This window comes from Vanrija pseudolonga, chromosome 2 (assembly GCF_020906515.1).
Source record: "Vanrija pseudolonga chromosome 2, complete sequence".
Lineage (NCBI taxonomy): Eukaryota > Fungi > Basidiomycota > Tremellomycetes > Trichosporonales > Trichosporonaceae > Vanrija > Vanrija pseudolonga.
The window spans coordinates 3,707,796-3,730,439 of NC_085850.1; the positions used below are offsets into that span (position 1 = coordinate 3,707,796).

Below are 22,644 nucleotides of genomic sequence, written 5' to 3' on the forward strand. Positions count from 1 at the left end.
CTCGAGTCAGGCATAGACCAGGCTGCTCACTCCTCTTCCTCTTCCTCACTCTCGACCACCTGCCGCCGTCCTTGCTTGTCAGTATGGTTCCACAACACGCAGGTGCACTCACCGCCACGTTTTGGCCGTGCCTTGGGCTCGGCAGCCTGTGGCCGCTTAGCAGCACGCCGCTTCGCCGCCTTGGTCTTCTTTGCCACATCAGCCTCGAGAGCCTGCTCCTCGAGGCCCTTGGCCTGGTGCTCAGAGAGAATGGCCTCGAACTCCTTGAGCTCAGTCTCCGGCTTGCCAGCTCCCTTGTTGGCACGAGCCTGCGTGGGTTAGACCATCTCCGCGCAGTTAAACCCACCTTGGCGAGAATCTCTGTGAAGCGCCGGAACACAGTCTCCTCGTGCAGCTTGTCCTGGTAGAATGGCAGTCTGAGGTGTCAGCACAGTTACCCGCGAACATGACGGCTTCCACTTACGCCTCGATGAGCTTCTTCATGGACCGCTCCGACTTGAACGGCAGAAGCGACAAGCAGAATGCAATGTCACGCCACTGGCGCTCCTCAGTGGCCAGACGGAATCGCTGGCAGAGCTTCTCGACAATAGCCTCGGCCTGCTTCTCCTTCTCGATAAATTTGAAGATGAAGCGCATCGTCTTCTCAAACGTCTCCTCGTCGACGGCGTGGGCACCGATACTCAGGTGCGAGATGACGTCCTGGAGGTTGTTGTACAGAGCATTGTCCTTGGTGCTGAGCTCGGAGAAGAAGAGCTTGGCGAGGTCGGCAATTCGCTGGTCGGGGTCCTCGAGGCACTTGGCCATCTCGCCGAGCTGGCCCTTGACCTTGATCATACCGTTGAGGATAAGATGGGTCAGGACCATGAGCGTGTTCTTCTTGACAATCGGGTCGGGGTCTGTCAAGCCCTGGTAGAGGCGCTCAGAGTTCTGGAGGGTTAGTGGTGGATCTCAAGCGAGGGGGAGGCCACCACTCACGTCGTCGATCAAGCTGCCCCAGCAGACCGCAATGTCTCCGAGGGCGATCACAATGTTACTGCGAACAATGGGGTCGCGGCTGGTCTCGAGGATCTTGAAGAGCAGGAGAAGATGGGCCTCGCAGAAGGCAGAGCTGACGCACATGAACTTGGTGAGGGCAAGGACAGCGGCCTCGCGAAGAGTGGGTGACTGACGGTCAGTATTGTACTTGTGGCAGAAACCTACCCTGTAGCGCTTGGGACTGGCGCAGATGGCGGCAATCATCGGGCCGTAGAGAGCAAGCAGGCTCTTCTCGCCATACAGAAGCTCCTTCTCACGGATGTTGGCGATGAGGTCACCAATGTCGTCCTCAGCATTACCAGCAACCGCCTCGAGGTCGTTGCCTCCGTCCTTCTCCTTGGCCTTCTCGGCTGCCTTCTCTGTGAAAACGTTAGCTTTGTTGACTAGTGCCATGCAATGTACGCACCCTTCGCCTTCTCATCCTTGCGGCGCTTGAACTCGCGCTCGACAAGCTCGAGGTAGACAATGTGCTTGAGGGCGACGTGGCCGACGACAAACACCAGCTGGGCCAGCTTGAAGGCACCAATCTCGTCCTTGGAGGGCTCCTTGGGCACGACAGCCTCGCCTTGTGTGGACGCGGCGTCAGTCACCTCTGTTCCGTCAACAGACGGCGCCGTCTCCGCAGGCGACTCTCCAGCCTCCTGGGTCGCCTCAGGCTCCGGAGCAGCTTCCACGGCAGCGGTCTTAGCGAAGACCCTCGCAGTCAGATCCTTGATGATCTGACCACAGAGAGCATCGGGCTGCTGGCCAAGCAGGTAGATGGTGTTGACCGCCTGCTCAGCCATGCCAAACCACTGAGGCGAACGAGAAGCGTGCTCGATGACGTTCTGGAGCTTGACGAACACCGGGTTGTCCATTGGGAGGCGCATCGTCTTGTCGGCAAGCGAACCCTTGACCTTCTTGGCACTGCCACCAAGGCGCTGAAGCGCAATGCAAGTGTAGCGAGCGAGAACAAGGTCGTTCTGAACGTGTCAGCTTGGTCTCTCTTGTGGGCCTCACCATGCCATGAGGGCCGAGTCCAATCTTGAGAAGCGCCTCAACACGATCAGCGACAATCTCCCGCTTGGCAACAGCAAGCATGCCAAGGATAATGATAGCACCCTGGCGCTGGGCCTTGGGGATTTCCTGTTCGGTGCTGTACACCTGCCAGAGCTTGTTGATGACATCAGGGTGGACACCGCCGTCGAGCATCATTGTGCGCATAAGCTCCTCAAGAGACGTGAGCTCGGCGAGTGTGGCACCGTATGTCCGCCTGAGGGTTAGCCACTGCTGGTACGCCAACTCACTCAATCATGTTCTTGGCGATACGGTTGACCTGCTGCTTGGGCGTGAGGTCGGGCACGACGTCAAAGTACAAGCTGCGGTAGACGTCGATGAGGTTGCCACGGATGCTGCGAGTCTCTGTACCCTCGTCGGTAGTAGCATTGACGTCCTTGGTCCAAATGAGGTGAAGCATGGTCTTGATACCTTGCTCAGATGACGCAATGTTGTACTCGTAGGCGGTGCGGAAGAAACGCATCGACTCAAGCACCTCGGTCTTGTTGGTACTGACGAGCAGCTGGCAGAGTGTCGGGATCGATGACTCGATCTGGTTGATGAATCGCAGGGCGTCCGAGTAGTACTTCTTGGTAAGTCTAAGGCGCATGACGGCTTCGGCGTCAAGCGACGACTGCTCGGCCTCGACGGCAGCCATGTCGATCTGAGACTTGCGGGGCTTTCGCTCCTTCTTCTCCTTCTTGACCTTCTTGGGCTTGGGCTTGGGAGTGCCTTCGGTTTCGTCCGCATCCTCATCACCCTCGTAGTCATCGTCGTCGGCCTCTTCGTCCTCTTCGGCGTCCTCCTCAGCAGTCTCCTCCTCTTCTTCGTCGGAGTCCTCATCGGAATCCTCGTCGTCCATGCCGGCATCACGGCGAGCCTTCTCCATCTCCTGGGTGTCGACCTTCTCGAGCTCAACGCAGACCTTGTCGTAACGCTCCTGCCACTCTGGGAGGTTGAGTGTACCACCGTGGAGGGCTCCGAAGGGGTGGGTCTCGAGCAGCTTGCAGAGCAGCTGGATGGCGTAACGACGGGCGGATGAAGTCTTGTCCTCGAGGGTGCGGATGGTAAGCTCGGCAATCTGCGCACGCTGCTTGGGGAACTTGACTGGGAGGCTGGATTTTGTCAGCAGCGGACTACCATCGCCAACGCGACTTACTCGCAGAGCTTGATGAGAGTGGTGAGCACCTTGGAGCGCACATAGGAGTTGAGGTCGAGGAAGCGCTCGAGCAGGATCTCGAAGAAGCGCTTAATTTGCTTCTTCTTCTGCTCCTCGTCGCCGTCCTCTGCCATGGACAGGTCCTTGATGAGCAGGCCAATGATCTCGACGATAGCCATACGCATGGGGTGAGCCTGGTGGGTGTTAGCATATTGATACTAAAGACACACTCACATCACTGTCGAGATGCGTGAGCAGTAACGGCATCTGCTTGTGGACGACGCGGGGGCTCAGCTCGGCAAGGCGCACGAGGAAGCGCGAGAAAGAGCGGGGGCCTTTGGCGTCGGTGTGAGAGAAGGTCTTGCCAGCGACATCACGGAGAACCTCCTCAGCGAGCTGAGGGTAGTCGAACTCCTTCTCCAGAATGGCGAGCAGCTCGGCCATGGGCTCGGACAGGTGCTCAAAGTAGGTGAGGTTCTGGACGATGCTGGTCTGGGCGCCGAAGGCGTGACCATGGAACTTGACAGCCAAGCAGATGACCTTGTAGACACCGAGGCGGATGTCGTTAACCTTGAGGTAGGCTTCAGCCTCGGCAAGCTGGTACGCAGGCTTGGTGAAGCACGAAACGAAAGCCTCGCGCTCCGACGAGGTACGCCAGATGCGCGACGTCGGCAGGCGGAGTGCGCGGTGCATAGTGTTGAGCACCAGCGGCAAGTGGTCGACCCAAACAAACGACGTAGGCTGAGCTGCCGCCTTGGTGGTCTTCTTGCCCTTGGCACCGCCGCGGGCCTTCGTAGCGACCGCCTCCTCACCGGGCTGGCGGCCCGCGCCCTTCTCGGCCGCGGCGACGAACCACTGCATGAGGAAGGCCCAGAGCTCGAGCTGGGTCTTGTGCTGGAGGGGAGCGTCAAGATCGTCGTTGCCAGGGGCAACGAGGGCCATGACAGCCGTCGCGTGGTGGCTCATGCCCGAGCAGATGGCGTCGAGCGTCTTCTGGAGGACGGCGCCGTTGACGGTCGGTGCGTCGGCATGCTTGAGGACCGAGGCGAAGACGTCGATCGTCTGGTCGGGCGAGTGCAGGATAACGTCGGGGTCGTTCACCACCGCCTCGATGGCCATCGAGAGGTGCTCGTCGATCGTGGACGACGAGAGGTCGGGAATGTCGAGCTCATTGCGGATGGGGTAGATTGATGGGTCGGAAGAGAGCGACAGGAGCTCCTCCTGGAGGTTGTAGTTGTCCATGGCGGGCGGTGCGCCTTGGATGCGATAGATGCGAGTCTATCTCAGCGACTGTGTGCTCTGAAAGCGCTGAGAGAGTCGCGAGATGGAGAAGTGTGCGTGTTGACGGGTCAAAACAAAGGCAGCGAGGAGCAAAAGAAGGCGCGTGTTTACACAAACCGACGCCAGGGACGTGCGGTATCAAATCAACATCCCACGTGGAAAATGTCGTGTCATTTTCAATCCCACTTGCCGCGCGTCGTTGATGACGGTTCGTCAGTGACGACTGGGTGCACATCACTCACTCACGACAGCGACGAACAACGACGAGCAACCACCTTACACCGTCTCTTTGTGTTCATCTAGACAATCTCTTGACAAGCAGCGAGTGCAGTCAAGGTATACAGCACAGAGGACCCGTCTACTACATCATCCTCGCAACCGCAACGACCCAGCAACCATGAACCACGTAAGTGCCTCACGAGCACCACCTGCTCGATGACCTTCGGTGCCAGCTTGTGAACCTCACGCTGACCGTGTGTGCTCTTCAACCTGTCCGATCAATGATCCATTGCTATCACACATTATTCCTCGCCAACAGCACCCTGCCGCCTGGGGCCAGCCCCTCACTGCCCACCAGCAGTTCGAGCAGTACTCGACCTTCCCTGTCGGCAACTCGCCCCGTTACAACGCGACGACCGACCCCGTCGCCCACACCCAGTGAGTAGTAGATCATCTCCCGCCTTCGGCATTGATCTAACTCGTACCCAGGCAGCCCCTTGTCACCGGTACCTCGGTTATCGGCCTCAAGTACAAGGACGGCGTCATGCTCGCTGCTGACACCCTCGGTGAGTTAGCCCCCCCTTCCCCAGGTATGCGATAGCTAACAACGCCAGGTTCTTACGGATCGCTCGCCCGCTTCCGCGACATTGAGCGTCTGCACGCCCTCGGCACCCACACCGTCATTGGTGTCGCCGGCGACATGAGCGACTACCAGTACCTGAAGAAGGAGCTGGACGCTATCCTGTCAGTTGCAGCACCCTAGCTAGCCGAACCCCAACTGACATCACAGGCGCGAGGAGACCACCCTCAACCTCACGGACGGCCACCCACCACTCTCCCCGTCCAACCTGTACACCTTCCTCGCCAACCTGTTCTACGGACGGCGAAGCCAGATCAACCCCCTCTGGAACGCCATCCTCGTTGGCGGCTGGGACTTTGAGAAGAGCGAGCCGTGAGTCCAGCTACGCTATGATTCGCGCGCTCCAGCTGACTCGTCAGATTCCTCGGCTACGTCGACCTCCTCGGCACCACCTACACTGCCCCTACCCTCGCTACCGGCTTTGGTGCCCACCTTGCCCAGCCCCTCCTCCGTGAGGCGTTTGAGGCCAAGGCCGGCACCGACGGCAAGGGCCCTCTCCTCGACGACGAGGAGGCCGAGAAGCTGCTCGACGAGTGCATGAAGGTGCTCTTCTACCGTGACGCCAGGAGTATCAACAAGGTGGGTGTCGCTCCCCAGGCTTCTCACCCATACTGACGTCTTCAGTACCAAATCGCTCGTGTCACCAAGGAGGGCGTCTCTGTCTCCGACTCGAAGAGCGCTCCCACCGAGTGGGGCTTCGCAGAAAGCCTTCGCGGCTACGGTGCGCAGGTCCAGTAGACGCATTAGTAAGATACAATGAGAGAGATGCAGTTATTGGCATAGTCTGGGGGTGGCACAGTACGGTCTACGAAGGGGCCCACTTTTCAAGCAATGGGAAGAGTCTGATCAAGGACTGCTTGGCTTCGGTCAAGGAGCCAGGACGTGCCCAACTTGATGCGGGTTGTGGTATCTGATCTTGGCCACCAGAACAAGGTGACTTGAGGGCGTTGTCTCGAAACATTAGAGGGTGGCAGTGTGGCATCATCAAACGAACACACCGAAGTAACAACGACCGCAGCAGTGACAACCACAGCAGAACCTCCAACATTTTATCACTGTAAGATGAGCTCCGGTTCCCTTGCACATGACCATGGAAACACAGCTTGCAACAGGGTACACGCCCACACTAGTATAGCAGAGGATCGTCACAATGCATCCCAAACGGCACCTTCCTACACCCTATCTATGCGAATTGCTTAGTAGACGTAGGCAAGGATCTTGCCACCGACGTGCTTGCGACGGGCCTCCTCGTGGTCCATGATACCGGCCGAGGTGGTGAGGATGATCTTGCCGAACGAACGGGCGGGGAGGAGGAGGGCGACCCAGTTCTCGATGGCGTCAACGGCGATGTTGAAGCGGGGCGAGATAACGCCGGTCTTGTTGAGACGGCCGTTAAGCTGGATGACGACCTTGCCGCCACGGTGGTCGTCGACGATCTCGAACTCGCCGATGTAGCCTAGGGGATGTCAGTAAATGTTGGAAAGTGACGAGACAGGCAAATTCTTCAAGCCATCAAGCCGTCGCTATCGCTGTTGCCGACTCCCCAAAAGCCGTTGTTGCCGAGCGCATGTTCTCTCCCAATCAGCCCCCCCTCCTAAATGCCCCGGCCATGCGGCCTTGAGCGCAAAGGGAGGGATTGTTATGAAGAGTGTGACGATTGTCCGATCTCCCGGAAGCTTAAAACCCATCCTCGGTGGACAGGACGGAGACGGGAAGTTATACCTCCGGGGTAGTGAAGAGGGGGATGGCGGCGGGGAGGCGATGGGGGAACATGCGCATGGCGAACAGGCGGGGTTGGGCAAGGGTCGGTGCCGGACAGCGGTCGGAGGAAGCCAAGTCGTACCCGCACGCGACCTCTTCGAGGAGCGCGATGCAAATCGTGGTCGATTCAGAAATCCCTCTCCTCTGGCCGTCACACGCGCTCCAATGGCGACGGCGAGCTCCTCTCCATCTCGTCCTTCATTCCCAGCTTGGCTTGGCTTGATGGCTCTGGTCTTTGCCTGTCGGCAGACGTTTCGACTTACCGTGCTTCTGGAGGACACCGAGGACCTTCACGACGACCTTGGACGAAGGGCGGATGAGGACCTGGCGCTTTCCACGGCGCTCGGCGTTGACGATGGCGTTGAGGGCATCGTTGAGGACGGAAACGCGGACCATCTGGGGACTGTTAGAGCCTACAACTTTGATCTCGACAAAAGTCGAACATGCCCTCTAAACGCACCTTGCTAAGTTGGTTTTGTTGGGTTTTCGGGTAGGGGTGAAAACTAGACGGATTGGGTAAGCCCTTGCACTCGATGCGGGTGTGCTGTTTATCTCACAGCAGCCGTAAAGAGTGGAATCAAGTAAGCACCTTTTAGTGAAGGATGAGGAGGAGCTTTGTCGCGACGTCGAAGACGACCAAAGTTGCAGCGAGCGAGGCGGAGTGGGTGCGTGCGTGCAGTGCTGCGAGCAAGCTGGCAGCCAGCCAGCCAGCGCCTGCACCAGGGCTGCTCCCTCACCCAGGAGCCAAAATCGTGACTTTGGACCATCACGTGACAATATTTTCGGTTGCTATCACCGTATCCCCGCCCGGACCCTGAGTTGTGGCATCTCGCACTCAGTGATGTCAGTATTTGGTCCACTAACCTGATGGGCATGTTGACTTTCGACCATACCACCTTTGCACGATGCCGCCAGCCGCAACGCTGCCAGGCAAGACAATAAGGCAGCAGGCCAAGGCCAAGGGCAGCGGGGCTGACCGCGCCGACCTCAAGAAGGACGTGGTCAAGCCGCTGCTCATGAGCCCGCTGACCGTGGGGTGGTACGTCGCGTGGTCTGCTACAGCTCAATCTGAACCCCCAGGCCCAATATCCCCAACCACCTCCAGGTCGGCGTCATGGCCGCGCTGTCACAGCTTGTGCCGTCCTCGGTCGCCGACTATCACACGGACCGCGCACGTTCCTCGCGAGCCGGGAAGCGTGCACGCCGCACCCAAAAGCGCGCAGACGAGGCCGGCGCCGTCGTTGCCGAGGAGGCGAAGAAGGCTACTGGAAGAGGGGACGTCGCGATGGAGGACGCCGACCTGGCGGAGGCTTTACAGGTCGCGGGTCCTGGGACGGCAACTGCTGAGCCCAGCGTGCCGACTCGCTGCGGACCACCTACACCCGACATCCTCACTCATTTCGTTATCGGCTTGAACGAGACCATCAAGGCGCTGGAGCACAGTATTGACGACCTCCGCTTCCGCAGCGCGATTCTGAGCGACTTACTCGCCCGCAAGCGATCGGCACAGGACGATGACCTTCCTCGCTTCCTCCCTACCGCTCCGACCGACAAGGTAGAGCCGGCGTCGCCCTCGACTCCCTCCGCTCCACTGTCAATGGTCCTCGTCTTCAACGGCTCCGTGTCGCCCCAGGCACTCATCGACCCCTTGCCAATGTACGCTGCGACCTACAACACTCTCCTGAGGCAGAACGAGAAGCTCGCCAAGTCTGTCCGCTCGCGCATTCCCGAAGGGGAGAAGTACATTGGCGCTGAGGGCCCCGAGATCCGCATCGTGCCGCTGGGAAGTCGTGAGGCTGAGGGTTCAGCATTGTTTGGCCTGCGTCGGGTTTCTGTATTTGCGATCAAGGTGGGTCAGTAGGCATCGGGCTGCAACTAACCCGCCAGTCTTCACACCCCGCCCTCGACGTTCTTGAACGTCTGCTGCCACCGTCTGTGCTCCAGGCACCGCGCCATGCCATCACCCTCCCGTACCCCACGACGTCGCTCAAGATCTTCGGCGACGAACCCAAGGACGCCGAACCCAAGGACGGCGAGTCGGCTGTGCCCGTGGCGGCCAAGCCCAAGCCCAAGCCCAAGGTCCAGCCTTCCGAGGTCCCGACCCCCGCGATCTACTACGCGCCAGTCCACCTCAAGGGCGTTCTTACCGAGGCACCTCTGGACGCCAATGCGCGCAAACAGCGCCGCCTGACCGAGGTGCGCCGCAAGCGTGTGGAGACCAAGGAGAAGCGCCGCGAGGCCGCCGCCAAGCTCGAGCAGAAGCTGCGAGCCGAGTTTAGGGCCGAGGGACGGACACACCCCAAGATCGGGCGCAAGGAGCGTATCGCGATCAAGGCTGGCGAACGGGCGGCCAAGTTTGCCGCTAAGCAGGAAGCGAAGGAGAAGAAGGCTGCGGAGGCATCAAACCCCCAGCCGAAGGAGAAGCGTGCCGGCGAGCCCCTCGTCCAGTCCAAGGCGAAGCGCGCCAAGGCCGAGGCCAAGGCCAAGGCGGTGGACAAGGCGAGGGCCGCCGCGACCACCACCGCCCAGTAGAACCCATGTGCATTGATAAACGGCAAGGACAGCATCCCCGTGCCTGTATGTATTCTACCATCCTATATGATATAGTCTGGGCGTGCCCGCTGTGACGGCGGGACCAGCGTCAAGCGCGAGACGTCCGGCCAACCCGCCGTCATATCTGGCATCTCTTGTGGCCCAGCAAGGATGTAGTCGAGGTCTGACGAGTCGGGCCCCTGCGCGACGAGCCAGCGGCCGCGGTCGGCCTCTTCGCTCTCGGTGCCGGGATAGCTCGCAAGGGGGAGGATGAGGCGGAAGCTGGCGTCAGTGCAGCCACTGAGTAGTCCACTCACGCGTCCTTGCCGTTCGAGTAGAACCGGTGCAGGCGTTTCTCGCGCACAAAGCCGAGCTTCTCATACAGCGTGAGGGACGGGTTGTTGTCAAACTCTGTTTCGAGCACGATCTGGGGTGGTGCGTGAGCACGAGCCTCGAGTCAAGCAGCTCACCTCTTGCGCTCCGCGCGCCTCCATCTCGTCAATGGCCAGCTCGACGAGCCGCCTTGCGATCCCCCGCCGTCTCCACGCGCGCTGCACGCTCAGCATGCCGATGTAGCCCCTGTTCGTGCGCTCGCGGTGCGTGTCCTGCTTGCAGATGATGGTGGCGATGGGTGTGGGGTCCGACGCGGAGGGGTAGACCTAGCGAGGGTGTCAGCGGGAAGTGTCCTGCCACTGTCGCGCCGGACGCACAAAGAACGTGAGGTGTGGCCTGGGTCCGTCAGCGCTGTCTGTCCACGACGCCACGCCACGACGACGCACCACTCGGAGAGAAAGTACCGGAAGGTGTACACTGCCGTCAGCTATGCTCCAGCGCCGCGCCCGCACCATTATATCTGCGCTCGTCAGTGTTGTGTCTCCGCCGACTCGGGCTCGCGACTCACGGCTCGCTCAGCTCCTCCTCGCACAGCCGCGTGATGTGCCCGAGGTCGGTGTCCTCGTCCCGGAAGGTGCGCACGGCGAGGGTATCCCCGCGTCTGTCGATGAACGGGGATGTGGGCGCTGGCGCTGGCGATGGCACTGCTGGCGTCGAGGGGCCCGCGACGGCGCCTGGTATGCTCTCTGCCATGCTGTTGTGTTTATTGTCGAAATGTCGAGTGCCGCGTCAGCGATATGATGAAGTGAGTAGCCGGGCCAAAGTTGAATTATTCCTTGGCCAGGTCGGTGGACCAACCTCCACTGCAAGTGTTTCACCGGCACAACCGACATCCAAAACGGCGGCGGGCACAATGGCGACCATCTCAAGTCACAACATCCCCCATCATCCCACCGCCATGGAGCCCAACGGCGACACAGCTGGCGCAGCATCGCCGTTCGCAGACGTCCGCCTCGCGGTCGACGCATACACGCTCGACTCGGCCGCCGGCAAGCGGCGGTTGAGGCAGATCGAGCACGACGGGACGTTGACATATGACGAAGTGTGAGTGGGGCAGCGGTGAGCTGCCAACTGACTGACGACAATAGCAAACCGCCCCGCACCAAGCGCACCGAGCACCTCGAGCGGATATGGAACGAGTACCCCTCTGGCCTGCTGGACCTGACTGTCGATGGGCTGCGCGCGGCCGACCCGAGCACGACGTACGGCGAGGAGGAGGCCGAGAAGGAGGACGGGGCCGAGGTGGTCGCGCGCGAGGGCGGCAAGCTCATGAGCGTCGAGGACATGGAGGCGCTGCGTACGGAAGTGTTCTCGAACCTCAAGTGGGTAATAGGGTCTTGATGATCACTTACCCGCTCAGTGACGCCCGCAACGAGCTCTGGTTCATCCTCGAGCTGGCCAAGACGCTCGCCGCGTCGGCCGACATCCCGTCCAACCCTCCGCCCGAGCCGATCCCCGCTGCCCCAACACCAAAGAAGGCAAAGGGCAAGGGCCTGTCGCTCGTGCCGTCCGTCGCGTCGAGCGTGCCCCCGCCCGCGACGAGCGCGGAGGGCGAGCCGCCCGTCCTCCCAGCAGGCACGTACACTGCCACGCCGAGCGCTGCGCCGGTGCGCTCGGCCGCGGCGCGCGCGCACGCGCTCGAACTCGCGCTGGCCGCGAAACAGCGTGCGCTGGACGACTGCGGCGCGCTGATCGACGCCGCGGTCGACGAGCTGCGCGTCATGGCCGACGCGAGCGCGCGGTTCACTTCCGACGTGGTGCGCCTCAAGTCTGGCGCCGACGGCGGGCAGTGGGCCGTCGTCCCGCGGCCCAACTTTGGCGGCCGGGCCACCGCCGACGAGATGGCAAAGGACGTCGTCGTGCCGTACGCGCTCGACGAGGCGCAGCCCGCGCTGCGCGCGCGCTCGCTCGCAGCGTTCGACCTCGACCCCCGCAAGGTCGACTCGCTGAGCTTCGGCGCCAGGTCGTACCTCCGCCTCCGGGTGCTCGTGCGCTCGCCCGCCAACGGCCCGCAGACGACGTCGCGGCCCTACGCGGCCACGGCGGAGGACACGACCGACGTGTGTGCTGCTATCCAGGCGGCGCAGACTGAGACGGTGGATGAGGACCTGTTCAACGAGATCCGCAACGAGGTGTCCCGCCTCGACGGGGCGACGATCGAGCCGCAGAATATCTCGCTTCGGGTCGGCAAGGAGGAGCTCACGTTCCAGCTGTACGACACGCGCGAGACGCCCGCCCCGCTGCCCGAGTCACCCATGTGCGACATTCTGCTCGGCGCAGCGCGCATGGGGCTCATGCACACGTACCGCCGGCGCAAGCAGCGCCTGATTGACCCGCTGCCCGTCGCGCCGCCGTCGTCGTCGTCGGCGTCGACGTCGGGCTCGTCGAGCAACTCGCCGCCGAGCAGCATTCTCCTCCCGATCGTCCACGTGCTGCAGTACAACGCGGTGTGCCGTGCGGTGCGGCCCGCACTCGACGCGTTCCACAACACGCTGTCGGCCGCCGGGCTGACAAGCACCCTCGTGGAGCGGAGCAGCTCGACCGACAGCGCGGACGGCGTGTTAGGCCTGCTGAGCGCCAAGGCCAAGGTCGACGTGCTCGGCACAGTGTTCACGCTCGAGGTGGTCGGATGGTACGTTTAGCGCGCAAAACACAGCTCACACCCCCAGCCAGGGCGTTACAGTCAACATTACTGCCCCGGCGCAGATCCACCTCGCGACCCCGCGCGCGACCTTTGCCCTCCGCGACGTCGAGCACCTGGGCCGCATCGTCTCGGACACGATGGTCGCGCAGCTGCAGGAGTTTGCGTTCGCGAGCATGCGGGACACGGCGACAGCGGCGACGGGCGACGAGGACAGCAGGGTGTGGTATGACGAGCTGGACGGGTCGGTCGTCGCCGGCGCGTTGGGGCCGTTGAGGTGAGCTTGCCCGCCTGGCTTCAAGCTAACCCCGCAGCATTTCATTCTCGAGCGCCGCCCTCCGCGCGTGGGTCGACGCCGAGGACGCGCCCGCGCCATACGACTCTGCCGAGGCCGCTCAGCCGTTCACCGAGTGGCTGGCCGACCTGGCCCGCGCGATCCCTCATGAGGCGGCGGAGTAGTAGCGGTGCGCTGTGGCGTTCGCTGATCACCGACCAACCGCTCCGCACGGCCGGCCGGCCGGCGCTTACTGCGACGTGACTCGTGCTCCATCTTTTCCGTATGGCATACCCATGCATACATGTCATTGTCGACGCCAGCGGGCTCGTGCTTACAGAGCCTGTACTTGCTGTGCTTGCTGTGCTTGCTTACAAGTCAAGAGTCACCGAGGCCTCCTCGGTCGACGTCGACATGAGCTAGTGACTGACTTGCCCGTTGCCACCGACCGGGCAACGCTTCTGCGATCATCCGCATCCGAAAGACAATAACAATTCCTCGGCCAACTGCCCACGACCTGCCCACTCAATGCCTCGGCCTGATATGATATCATCCATGAACTACAATCTACACTGGAAGCTACTCGTCTCTTTTCGCTCTGGACGACGCATGCTCGCTCGCTCTGACAACACTGCACCACGACGACTGCGCGCTCGCTTATTCGGCGACGAAGACACCGGCAGCACCCATGCCGGTACCGATGCACATGGAGGTGACGAAGACCTTGGCCTTGGAGCGCTTGGCCTCGGCGAAGGCAGTGGCGAGCTGGCGGGCACCGGTGGCACCGAGGGGGTGGCCGAGAGCAATGGCACCACCGTTGGGGTTGACCTTCTCGTAGGGGATGCCGACAGTGTCAATCGACATGATGGCCTGCGAGGCAAAGGCCTCGTTGATCTCGTAGAAGTCGACGTCGTCCTTGGTGATGCCGGCGTTCTTGAGGGCAGCGGGGATGGCAAAGGCGGGGCCGACACCCATGATGTTGGGGGGAACACCAACAACGGCCGAGGTGACGTACTTGCCGAGGATGGGGAGGCCGAGCTTCTGGGCGACCGAGCGGCGGGCGAGGAGAACGGCGGCGGCACCGTCCGAGACCTGCGAGGCGTTACCGGCGTGGGTGACACCGTCCTTCTTGAAGGCGGGCTTGATCTTGGAGAGCGACTCGGCAGTGACACCGCCACGGATTCCATCGTCGGCGTCGACAATGACCTCCTTCTCCTCCTCGGTCTTGGGGTCGGTCCACTTGACCTTGACGGGGACAATCTCCGACTTGAACTTGCCAGCCTTCTGGGCGGCCTCGGCCTTCTGGAACGACTTGGCAGCGAACGCGTCCTGGGTGGCGCGGTCGATCTTGTACTGCTCGGCAACGTTCTCCGAGGTGATACCCATGGGGATAAGGCAGTCGGCGGCCTCGGGAACAGCGAGGACATCGTCCGAGATCTTGGTGGGGAGAGTGCCAGCACCGTAGTGGGCAGTCATCGACTCGACACCGGCACCGATACCAATGTCAATGGTGCCGGCCTTGATGGCGTTGGCAACATCGATAACGGCAACGAGACCCGACGAGCACTGGCGGTTGACAGTGTTGATGGGGACGCTGGGCGGGGAGGTCAGCTGAGCTCTTCCAAAAACTCCCACGAATCCCCACCCCACGATTCTCGAAAAACTCACGTGTAGGGGATGCCAGCGGCGAGCTGGGCCATGCGAGCAGTGGTAGCGCCACCGCCGGGGGGAAGGACGTTGCCGACAGTGATGTCGCTAAGATCGGCGGTTAGTATGCTGGTTGGTTCTTCTTGCCACAACTCTGTGCTTACTCACCCAATGAGGGCGGGGTCAACACCGGCGCGCTTGACGGCCTCGGCGAGGACGGCCTTGAGGAGGTCCTCGGTCTGGGCGTCCTTGAAGCCACCCTTGCGGGCCTGTAGAGATGTCAGCAACTATTCTCTTGCTTCTTTTCTGCTGTTGATAATCACCCTGGTGACGGCGGTACGGACGGCCGAGACAATGACGACGTCGTCAGCCGAGTTGATGAGGAGGCGGGCCTTGCCAAGGCTGGGGAGGGCCGAGGTGATGGAGGAGATGGCGCCGGACATTGTTGTGTGTGTTGGGGTGGGTCACAAGAAAGTGAGGATGGAGGATGTTGATGGAGAAGAGTCGAGATGTCGATAGTATCTCGCCTTTAAAAAAGGATACGGCCGCGGTTGAGTGGTGTGGTGTCGTCGAATGCCGGCTATCTAGCAGCGTGGAACCGGGCATCGTACACGTTTGGCAGATGTGTCGTGGCGCTGCAAGGGAAGGTGGCGGGTGGCCCGTGGCCCACGCCGTGACGTACTAGCTAGACGCTGGGCAGCTAGGCTGGTTAGTGCACCCACCCACTCACCGTGCCCCGGTAAACGCGGCCGCCATCAACCGCCTAGCCAGGCCACCGAGGAAATTGCTCCCGTCTTCTAGCATCAACGGACCTCGGTACCTTCCCCTCGGTCTTTGAACTCCACCAAAGATGCTCGATGTGTCAACATGACCACGTCATGAACCTCACCGTCAGCACCCCTCGGCGCGCCGCGATGCCGCTGCCGCTGCCGCCGGTTTCAACGCACAGTGACAAACGCGCAAAGTAACCGAGCACACACCCATCAGTCCACGGCCACGGCCGCGCCCCGTAAACTAGGCATACCTCGCGTCAACCGAGCTTCCGTGGACGCGTAGACCTATGCAATGTAATCAGATCGACAAGATCTCGTCGGGGGCGGCTGCTGACGGACAGACGCATAGGCCCGACCCGGGGGGCCACGGGCCGCGCCACCAGCCTCCATAGCGCTCCATGGTCATGTCCCGCGGGGCACTCGTAGGAGATTGGGGGATACGGAGCCGGTGAGATGGTGCACCCATGGGGGAACGGAGAGCCGCGAGGCGGTGGTGGGGAGGCGGGGCGGTGGAGGGGTGGGTGGTGGCATACATTCTCGCGCGCAGCGCGTAGGGGTGGGTAGGCGGGCAAAGTTTCACTCGCGTCAGCAGGGTGGGTGGGTGGGCGAGATGAGTAGCGAGCGAAGCTCGAGGGTGGGTGGGTGCTGGTTTGTGCCGCTGCGGCTCTGCCTCTCCGCTAGCGATGTTCAACGGCGCGCGGGTGGTCATCGGCACAAGGAGCCCTCCTCCTCATCGCCATGACCTCGACATGGCCTCGACGCCACTTCGCTCGCCGTCGAGCCTCGCTACACGCCCCTCGGCACGACTTTGTCACGTCTTGTACATCCATGCAATGGCGGGTATCATCCAAAGGTCTAAGGGCCACTGCGGCCACGAGGTTTGTGGGGACGCAGGCGCGTGAAAGGTCTACTATGCAACATGCTCTTTTCTCTTGATCCGACTCGTCGCTTCGACCTCTAACCAAGGAAGTTGAACGCAAAGAGGTGCAGCGCGACTGATGCGGCGGCAAAGTCGGCGAACGCGCTGGGTGGTGGGTCAGCCTCGGTGGGGACGAGGGGAGGGGGGGGGGGCGGCTGTGGTAGTGGTGGCACCGAGGAAGGTGGTGTGTGGTAGCGGAGCAGGGGTAGCTGTGACGCGTACAGAGCAGGGCGAGGCCCAGCCAGTGTCACATTTGTGCCATCCGGTACTCGGGCGACCATTTGGACGCGCGAGGAAGCCACATTGTGAAGAACACAGCGACCAGCCATAGCCACCACCACCACCCTGACGGCATGTCGTCATATCAATCCGCCTCACAGCCATGCCGCAAAAGTCCAACAGCCGCAAAGGCGCGCTGATCGACGCGTCAAACGCCAAAGTCGAGTCCGACTCAAGGTCGACTTGCGCCGCGGTAGCACAGCAGCTCCTCCTCGACACTGCTCAAACGTGCGCCCCCGTCACTCCAGGAATAGCACTCACCGCTCCTGCGAGACCTCCTTGAACTCCTGGTCGCGGCCTGGGGCAATCTGTGCCCTCAGTCCGGCGAGGAGGCAGAACTGGCCGACGGTGGAGCCGAAGCTGTGGTGGTGTGAGCTGACGTTGAGGTGGGTTGGGCAGGTGGGAAGAGCACGCGCAGGCGCAGCGGTCGACACGTTCGCAGTCGCTTTCTACTGCGCTCGCAACCTCCAGCGCGAGAAGCTTTCTCCCCGCCTGTGGACTCACCCGCCAACAAACGCATTGTAAGGGTGGCTCGTGACGACGAGGCGGTATCCGAACTGGGCAATGCCCGAGACCATGAGGAAGAGGAGGAAGGCGTCGATGAGCTTGACGCGCGCGGGCACGCTCGACTTGTAGTTTGACACGAGGGTCGAGAGGGAGGACTGGAGCTGGGTAGATTGGGACTTTGCAGACGACATTGTGGCGGAGCGAGACGTGTGTGCGTCGAGTGAGTGTGTAAAGTCTAGAGATGAGTTGTGGGATGCGCCGAGATGCGTCAGAGCAGCAGCAGCAACAATAGTGTGTCTGTGGTTGCTTCAACGCGACGCACGCAGTCGCGACGAGGAACCACGACGTGGAGGTAATTTCACGTGGCAATGTGGAGGGTGATAATAATGTTTCCACGTGGCGGCTCGGACATTTGCTGATGACTGGGCGGCAACGGCAGCGGGCCCCGGATTGTGGTAACCGGCGTCGGTCGCGGGGTGCGTCCGAACTGGTACACCGGCTGTGTGTGTTGGCCGTCGACGACTTGGCCAAGCTTTGCAAAGCTCCAGAGTTACTACACGACTCCTCGATACATAACCCTTTGCGAGGCAGACCCTCGCTCCCCCGTTCGCACGTTCCCCACTGCCCCGAACCCCACCCCACACCATGGCGTTCAACAACCCCCCCTTTGCGCCGACGATCCCCGTGTCGCCGTTCGTGCCGCACATCCCGCAGAGCCGGATCGACGACCTCAAGGCGCGGCTGGCGGCCGAGGCGCCGCGCTCGACGACGTACGACAACTCGACTGGACCGGGACACCTGGGCGCGCGCCGCAGGTACCTCGACGACGCGATCGCCAAGTGGCGCGACAGCTTCCGCTGGCGCGATGTCGAGGAGGAGATTGCCCAGTTCCCAGGCTACATGGCGACGGTGCACCACCGGAACCACACGTACCGCGTGCACTACCTCGCGCTGTGGAGCGAGAAGCCGGACGCGGTCCCCATCGTCTTCTGCCACGGCTGGCCGGGCTCGGTGCTCGAGTTTGTCCCGATGCTCAAGCTCCTCAAGGAAAAGTACACGCCCAAGACGCTGCCGTACCACATTGTCGTTCCCGCGCTCATCGGCTACGGGTTCTCGTCCCCGCCTCCCCTCGACTTCCCCTTCACGTCGCTCGACAATGCGGGCGTGTTTGACGCCATGATGCGCGGGCTTGGCTTCGGCCGCGAGAACGGCAAGGGCGTCGGATACATTGTGCAGGGCGGCGATGTCGGCTCGTACGTCGCGCGCAACAGCTCGCGCTTTGAGAGCGTGCTCGGCGTGCACGTCAACTTCTTCCCGCTCCTCGGGTCGTCGTCCAAGCTCGACACCAAGGGGCTCGACGAGCTCGACCAGCGCGCGATGAAGCGCGCGGTGCAGTGGGAGCGCTGGGGACAGGGCTACTTCTGGGAGCACGCCACCAAGCCCGCAACCATTGGCGCCGTGCTCGAGAGCTCGCCCGTCGCGCTGCTCGCGTGGATCGGCGAGAAGCTCAACGACTCGGGCATCCCCGACAGCCTCAACTGGACGCTCGCCGAGGTGTCGCTCTACTGGTTCACCAACTCGGCCGCCACCTGCCTGTGGCAGTACAAGGCTGGCGCCGGCAAAGACCTCGACCCGAACGCGCAGCCGCCCAAGCGCATCGACAAGCCGTTTGGCTACTCGCAGTTCATGGCCGAGATCTTCCCCACCCCGATCGAGTGGATCAAGTCGCGCACCAACCTCGTGTTTGCGCGCCGCCACGCCGAAGGCGGCCACTTTGCCGCGCTCGAGAAGCCCGCCCTGCTGTGGGGCGACGTGAGCGAGTTTGCCGGTATTGTGCTGCAGCAAAAGGCCAAGCTGTAGAGCAGAGCAGCGGCAGAGTTGTACAAAGTCAGAAGTGAGAGAATGCATGTTGGTTGTGGCACTGGCAGTGGCAGTGGCCGTTGTCGTCGAAGTGGCCGCGGAAGCAAAATTACGGCCAGTGTCCGAGATTTCCCCTTTGCCGCCCTGTTCACAGACCTTGCCGATGTCGTCGACATTGTTCGGCATCTCATCGACCTCGACCCACAACACTCAACCTACACACAATGCCAACACCGTACAAGGCGCCGACGAGCGCGCAGGCCGACGCATCGTACCACCCGCACGGCTTTGTGAGTAGCCGGCTTCCTCCCCCGCACTCGCGCTACACTCCTCCCGTAGCTGACCCCCGCAGGACGAGTCCGCGTCGCTCCGCCGCGCGCGCAGGCCATACATCATCCGCAACGTGCTGACCGGCGGCGCGATCGTCGCATTCATCGTCGGCGTGTACGCGTACTCGATTTCCGCCGTCAAGCAGGACGACTTTTCCGACGTTGTTGACCTGCTCCCCCCTGAGGCGGAGCGCGCGGCCATCCGCTCAATCGAGGACGAGGCGCGCGAGAAGGCGCTCGCGTCCGAGCCTGCCGTCGCTGTGGCCGAGATCGAGGCCGCCGCGCCCACGCCTGCCCCCTCCTCGGTCCTGTCGTACCTCTCGCCCAAGCGCCTCTCCGAGGTCGACTGGCTCAAGAACCGCGGCTGGGTCGAGCACGGCAAGGATAACCTCCTCGTCTGGGGCGCGCCGAGCGTCGACAAGATCGGGTCCATGAAGGACACCAAGGACGCCTCGGCCAAGCGCCAGGTCTAGGCGCCGTATACGCGGGTATACTCTGTTGCATCTGTATAGCGTACAATAGCATGACCAGTCTACATTAAGGCCAAGGCGGGGTACTGGCGGCGGCGTTAAACGGCGGGCTGAGGTGTCAGTTGCTGCGCGGGGAGCGGGCGGCTCTCAACTTACACGGAGAGCACGGAGACGCTCGGCAAGACGGGCGTCCTCCTCGACCGGCGCCTCGGTCTGGGCCACGGCTGGCGTGGCCGTCGGCACCTGGTTCTCGACGAGCCCGTGCTGGATCTCGAGGCCGGCCTCGTCGGCGACCTGGTTGATCAGGCTGTCGACCTGGTCCTGCGGTGTCGTGAGGGCCGTCGTGTCCGACATTGTCGACTCCATGTACGACGTCTGCACGTCGAGGTCGTTGAACTGCGACTCGAACTTGTCCATGACGAGGGATATCTGGGCAAGTGTGAGCGGCGAACGGCGAGACGCGGGCCGAGGCGAGCACGGGGCGAGCACGGAGGAGTCGACTAGTCCTTCCGAGTCGACTGCTCCATCCATAGCTCCCAACACCTCGCCTTCCCCACAACACATCCCCACTCACCCTCTCGAGGTTCATACTCTCCATCGCCTTGTCCATGCCCTTGACCACGTTGCCCATGCTCTGCGTCACCGTCCTCATCGTGACGGCTGTCTCGACACGACTCGCAACGGCGTCGATACGCGAGGCCAGGCGGAGGAGGTTGAGGCCCTCGGTCTTCTTCCTGATAGCGTTCTGGGCATAGATGCGTGCGCCTTCCGTGTTGCCCTTCTGGAGTGCCTGCGTCGTGTCAGTGATGGCCACGCCCACATTTCGGTATCACCCACCGCCTTGAGCTTGTTCTTCTCGGCCGTCTCGTCCTTGTTGGCCTTCTTGGCCTGACGCTGCAGCGTCTTGGCCGTGAACTGGGGTTAGCCCTGCCCTGGGAGGTCTGGTGCGCACCTTGAGCTGGAAGAGAGCCTCTGGGTTGATGTTAGCCTAAGTGCGAGGATGCAAGGGGCAAAGGGTCCCCATCACTGCGCCTACTTACTCTCAAGGTTGCTCATGTTTGGTTAGAGTTGTGTAGAGGGGATGATGGAGTGAGAGTCGAGAGGCGTCAAGATTGCGATGCAGATTGGGTGGCTCGTCGCTGTTCGTCGTCGGCCCCGCCTTTCCACCCCCTCACCCAACTTCGTAATCGTCACCAGCTGGCTTGTGGGATTGTTGAATTTTGCTTCCGTCGTCATACGGCGTCCATCGACGCGTCCTGCCGCCCAAAAGATCTACAGGAAACACTCCGTCTCGGTCGTTGCAGTCGTCAATCACGTCGTCGACTGGCTAGACTCTCTTTTTTGCACAGCTCGACTCGACGTGCCTCTTCCTGTCTATTCTACTTTGTCAGCCTCGTCACTACTGCACACACACACCCACACACGGCAGGCTGGTCCTCCATTCAAGCACACCTCGCACGCGACAGACACCACCCCCGACCGCCTCCCCTCCAGGCGCGCTCACCTTCCACGCGGTGACTCTAACCACACCGGCATCGACGTGGCGCGCAACCCCAACCCCCCGCGCATCATGTTCTCCCTCCTGCACATTCTCTCCTATGTTGGAGGAATAACAGCCTTTGTCTTCGTGACGTTATCCCTAGGTACGTACTTGCGCCACTTGCCGCCGCCGCCCGCAGCAGCACCGACCCCGCGATCATGGCGTCTGTGGCTGACATGTCTGTACAGCGAGTGGCCTCCTATGGCTCGCAGAGCTCATCGAGGAGCACTCGAGGATTGCCAAAGTCGTCGGCATCCGGGCCATCTATGTGAGTGCTTCAGTTGCTGCCTTCTCTTCTTGGCAACTGACACCACCCCCAGGCCATCATGGTGCTGCATGTCCTGCTGTACATTACCGACGGCCTACCCCTCCTCCCTACGCTCTTCTCTATCGCATGCCACGCCGTTTATAGGCAGCACTTCTCATCACGGTGGCCCTTCATCTCCCTCACGTCACCCGTGTTCCTCCTCTCGTGCGTCCTCGTTGTCGCGGATCACTTCCTGTGGTTCTTCCACTTTGCCGGCGTCGCCCAGGAGGCCAAGAAGTACAGAGCATCAAAGTACCGCTACTCGGCCAACACTCAGCCCCACAAGGACGCCCCAACATTCTTGGACGTGGCGGTCTTCTTCGCCATCTGTGTGTGGTTCATCCCACTCTTTCTCTTCCTGAGCCTGAGCGCCAACGACAATGTCATTCCTTCATTTGGTAAGTTGAGATCGTCGCACAATTCCTAACACCGCAGATACCTCGGCCCCTCCATCCCCAGCTCGTGGAGCCATCGACATCTCGTCTCCAGGCGGAGCCAAACCCTCGAGAACGGTTCGCTCTTCGTCGTCGCTTGTCAAGTCTGTTCTTACCCCTATCGTGAACCTCATCCCTCACCTTGGGCGGAAGAGCAGGGATGCTGAGGGTCTTATCGCGCCACGGGCAGGCAGCCCTTTACCCCCAAGTGCCAACAGTACGAGTTACTTCCCTTGGGGAGCCGATGCTTCAAGCGCCTCAACGTCTCCATCAGCATTCTACCCTCCGGCGTCGGTGCCAGACTTTAGCCTGCGTGGCCACACGCCACCTCCCCCAAGACGTATTCCGTCAGAGCCCCCCAGGTCTCGCTCGAGCATTTCGAGTGAGGTTGACGACGCGTCGATCATTCCCCCGCCCAAGTCGACGGTGGGTGGGCCGACTGGGCGGAGGTCGCCTGCGAGAAGCCGGACGATGCCCATTGAGGCATTGTCAGATGGTGGCTCCAAGAGCAAAGCGGATTAACGTTATCCACCATGCATTACATGTCTGAGAGCCGAGCCAAGTGCATACATTTGACTGCATATGTAGTAGTAGTAGTAGCAAAGTTGT

At 61.6% G+C, this 22,644-nt stretch overlaps 12 protein-coding genes across 13 annotated transcripts; 6 read left to right on the forward strand and 6 right to left on the reverse strand.

Annotated features, from left to right (window-relative positions):
- Positions 1–26: 26 nt before the first annotated feature.
- On the reverse strand, positions 27–4,471 carry cnd1 (Condensin complex subunit 1; the record flags this gene model as incomplete). The annotated part of the gene is made up of 9 exons (XM_062769704.1): positions 27–308; positions 347–416; positions 464–927; positions 976–1,394; positions 1,442–1,997; positions 2,035–2,287; positions 2,322–3,185; positions 3,230–3,423; positions 3,464–4,471. The coding sequence occupies 9 exons, from the start codon at positions 4,469–4,471 to the stop codon at positions 27–29; spliced, it is 4,110 nt and encodes a 1,369-aa protein (XP_062625688.1).
- A 287-nt stretch (positions 4,472–4,758) lies between these two features.
- Positions 4,759–6,148, forward strand: psmb4 (Proteasome subunit beta type-4). The gene is made up of 7 exons (XM_062769705.1): positions 4,759–4,916; positions 5,049–5,167; positions 5,219–5,295; positions 5,344–5,473; positions 5,520–5,681; positions 5,729–5,948; positions 5,994–6,148. Exons 1-7 carry the CDS (start codon positions 4,908–4,910, stop codon positions 6,105–6,107), a joined length of 831 nt encoding a protein of 276 aa, XP_062625689.1. The 5' UTR covers positions 4,759–4,907; the 3' UTR covers positions 6,108–6,148.
- A 216-nt stretch (positions 6,149–6,364) lies between these two features.
- Positions 6,365–7,756, reverse strand: RPS22A (40S ribosomal protein S22-A). Its single transcript, XM_062769706.1, has 3 exons — positions 7,591–7,756; positions 7,394–7,526; positions 6,365–6,825 (listed from the first exon to the last, which is right to left on the reverse strand). Exons 2-3 carry the CDS (start codon positions 7,524–7,526, stop codon positions 6,566–6,568), a joined length of 393 nt encoding a protein of 130 aa, XP_062625690.1. The 5' UTR covers positions 7,591–7,756; the 3' UTR covers positions 6,365–6,565.
- Positions 7,757–8,028: 272 nt separating this feature from the next.
- Positions 8,029–10,811, reverse strand: MAK3 (N-alpha-acetyltransferase 30). The gene is made up of 8 exons (XM_062769708.1): positions 10,564–10,811; positions 10,508–10,515; positions 10,442–10,472; positions 10,373–10,391; positions 10,133–10,321; positions 9,980–10,089; positions 9,018–9,944; positions 8,029–8,979 (listed from the first exon to the last, which is right to left on the reverse strand). The coding sequence occupies exons 1-7, from the start codon at positions 10,746–10,748 to the stop codon at positions 9,725–9,727; spliced, it is 762 nt and encodes a 253-aa protein (XP_062625692.1). The 5' UTR covers positions 10,749–10,811; the 3' UTR covers positions 8,029–8,979; positions 9,018–9,724.
- LOC62_02G003182 (uncharacterized protein) lies at positions 8,036–9,662 on the forward strand (the record flags this gene model as incomplete). Its single annotated transcript, XM_062769707.1, has 3 exons — positions 8,036–8,169; positions 8,211–8,979; positions 9,018–9,662. 3 exons carry the CDS (start codon positions 8,036–8,038, stop codon positions 9,660–9,662), a joined length of 1,548 nt encoding a protein of 515 aa, XP_062625691.1.
- Positions 10,812–10,953: 142 nt separating the features above from the next.
- On the forward strand, positions 10,954–13,269 carry LOC62_02G003184 (uncharacterized protein; the record flags this gene model as incomplete). Its single annotated transcript, XM_062769709.1, has 5 exons — positions 10,954–11,099; positions 11,144–11,377; positions 11,416–12,687; positions 12,725–12,973; positions 13,011–13,269. 5 exons carry the CDS (start codon positions 10,954–10,956, stop codon positions 13,153–13,155), a joined length of 2,046 nt encoding a protein of 681 aa, XP_062625693.1. The 3' UTR covers positions 13,156–13,269.
- A 230-nt stretch (positions 13,270–13,499) lies between these two features.
- On the reverse strand, positions 13,500–15,155 carry POT1_0 (3-ketoacyl-CoA thiolase, peroxisomal). The gene is made up of 4 exons (XM_062769710.1): positions 14,941–15,155; positions 14,786–14,886; positions 14,639–14,746; positions 13,500–14,564 (listed from the first exon to the last, which is right to left on the reverse strand). Exons 1-4 carry the CDS (start codon positions 15,058–15,060, stop codon positions 13,628–13,630), a joined length of 1,266 nt encoding a protein of 421 aa, XP_062625694.1. The 5' UTR covers positions 15,061–15,155; the 3' UTR covers positions 13,500–13,627.
- A 1,040-nt stretch (positions 15,156–16,195) lies between these two features.
- Positions 16,196–17,355, reverse strand: DAD1_1 (Dolichyl-diphosphooligosaccharide--protein glycosyltransferase subunit DAD1). Its single transcript, XM_062769711.1, has 3 exons — positions 17,093–17,355; positions 16,850–16,948; positions 16,196–16,414 (listed from the first exon to the last, which is right to left on the reverse strand). The coding sequence occupies exons 1-3, from the start codon at positions 17,284–17,286 to the stop codon at positions 16,348–16,350; spliced, it is 360 nt and encodes a 119-aa protein (XP_062625695.1). The 5' UTR covers positions 17,287–17,355; the 3' UTR covers positions 16,196–16,347.
- A 385-nt stretch (positions 17,356–17,740) lies between these two features.
- Positions 17,741–18,955, forward strand: epoA (Putative epoxide hydrolase; the record flags this gene model as incomplete). The annotated part of the gene is made up of 1 exon (XM_062769712.1): positions 17,741–18,955. One exon carries the CDS (start codon positions 17,741–17,743, stop codon positions 18,953–18,955), a length of 1,215 nt encoding a protein of 404 aa, XP_062625696.1.
- Positions 18,956–19,128: 173 nt separating this feature from the next.
- Positions 19,129–20,853, reverse strand: did2 (the record flags this gene model as incomplete). 2 transcript variants are annotated; one of them, XM_062769714.1, is made up of 7 exons in its annotated part: positions 19,129–19,245; positions 19,308–19,864; positions 19,911–20,183; positions 20,329–20,544; positions 20,592–20,669; positions 20,707–20,726; positions 20,795–20,853. In XM_062769714.1, the coding sequence occupies 6 exons, from the start codon at positions 20,808–20,810 to the stop codon at positions 19,853–19,855; spliced, it is 615 nt and encodes a 204-aa protein (XP_062625699.1). The 2 variants fall into 2 exon arrangements, with proteins under 2 accessions (XP_062625699.1, XP_062625697.1); XM_062769715.1 differs by lacking the exons at positions 19,911–20,183; positions 20,329–20,544; positions 20,592–20,669; positions 20,707–20,726; positions 20,795–20,853 and having other exon boundaries at positions 19,143–19,241; positions 19,367–19,717.
- Positions 19,180–19,757, forward strand: COA3 (Cytochrome c oxidase assembly factor 3, mitochondrial; the record flags this gene model as incomplete). The annotated part of the gene is made up of 2 exons (XM_062769713.1): positions 19,180–19,245; positions 19,308–19,757. The coding sequence occupies 2 exons, from the start codon at positions 19,180–19,182 to the stop codon at positions 19,755–19,757; spliced, it is 516 nt and encodes a 171-aa protein (XP_062625698.1).
- Positions 20,854–21,069: 216 nt separating the features above from the next.
- On the forward strand, positions 21,070–22,588 carry SVP26. Its single transcript, XM_062769716.1, has 4 exons — positions 21,070–21,397; positions 21,483–21,562; positions 21,615–21,999; positions 22,037–22,588. The coding sequence occupies exons 1-4, from the start codon at positions 21,325–21,327 to the stop codon at positions 22,555–22,557; spliced, it is 1,059 nt and encodes a 352-aa protein (XP_062625700.1). The 5' UTR covers positions 21,070–21,324; the 3' UTR covers positions 22,558–22,588.
- Positions 22,589–22,644: the final 56 nt, after the last annotated feature.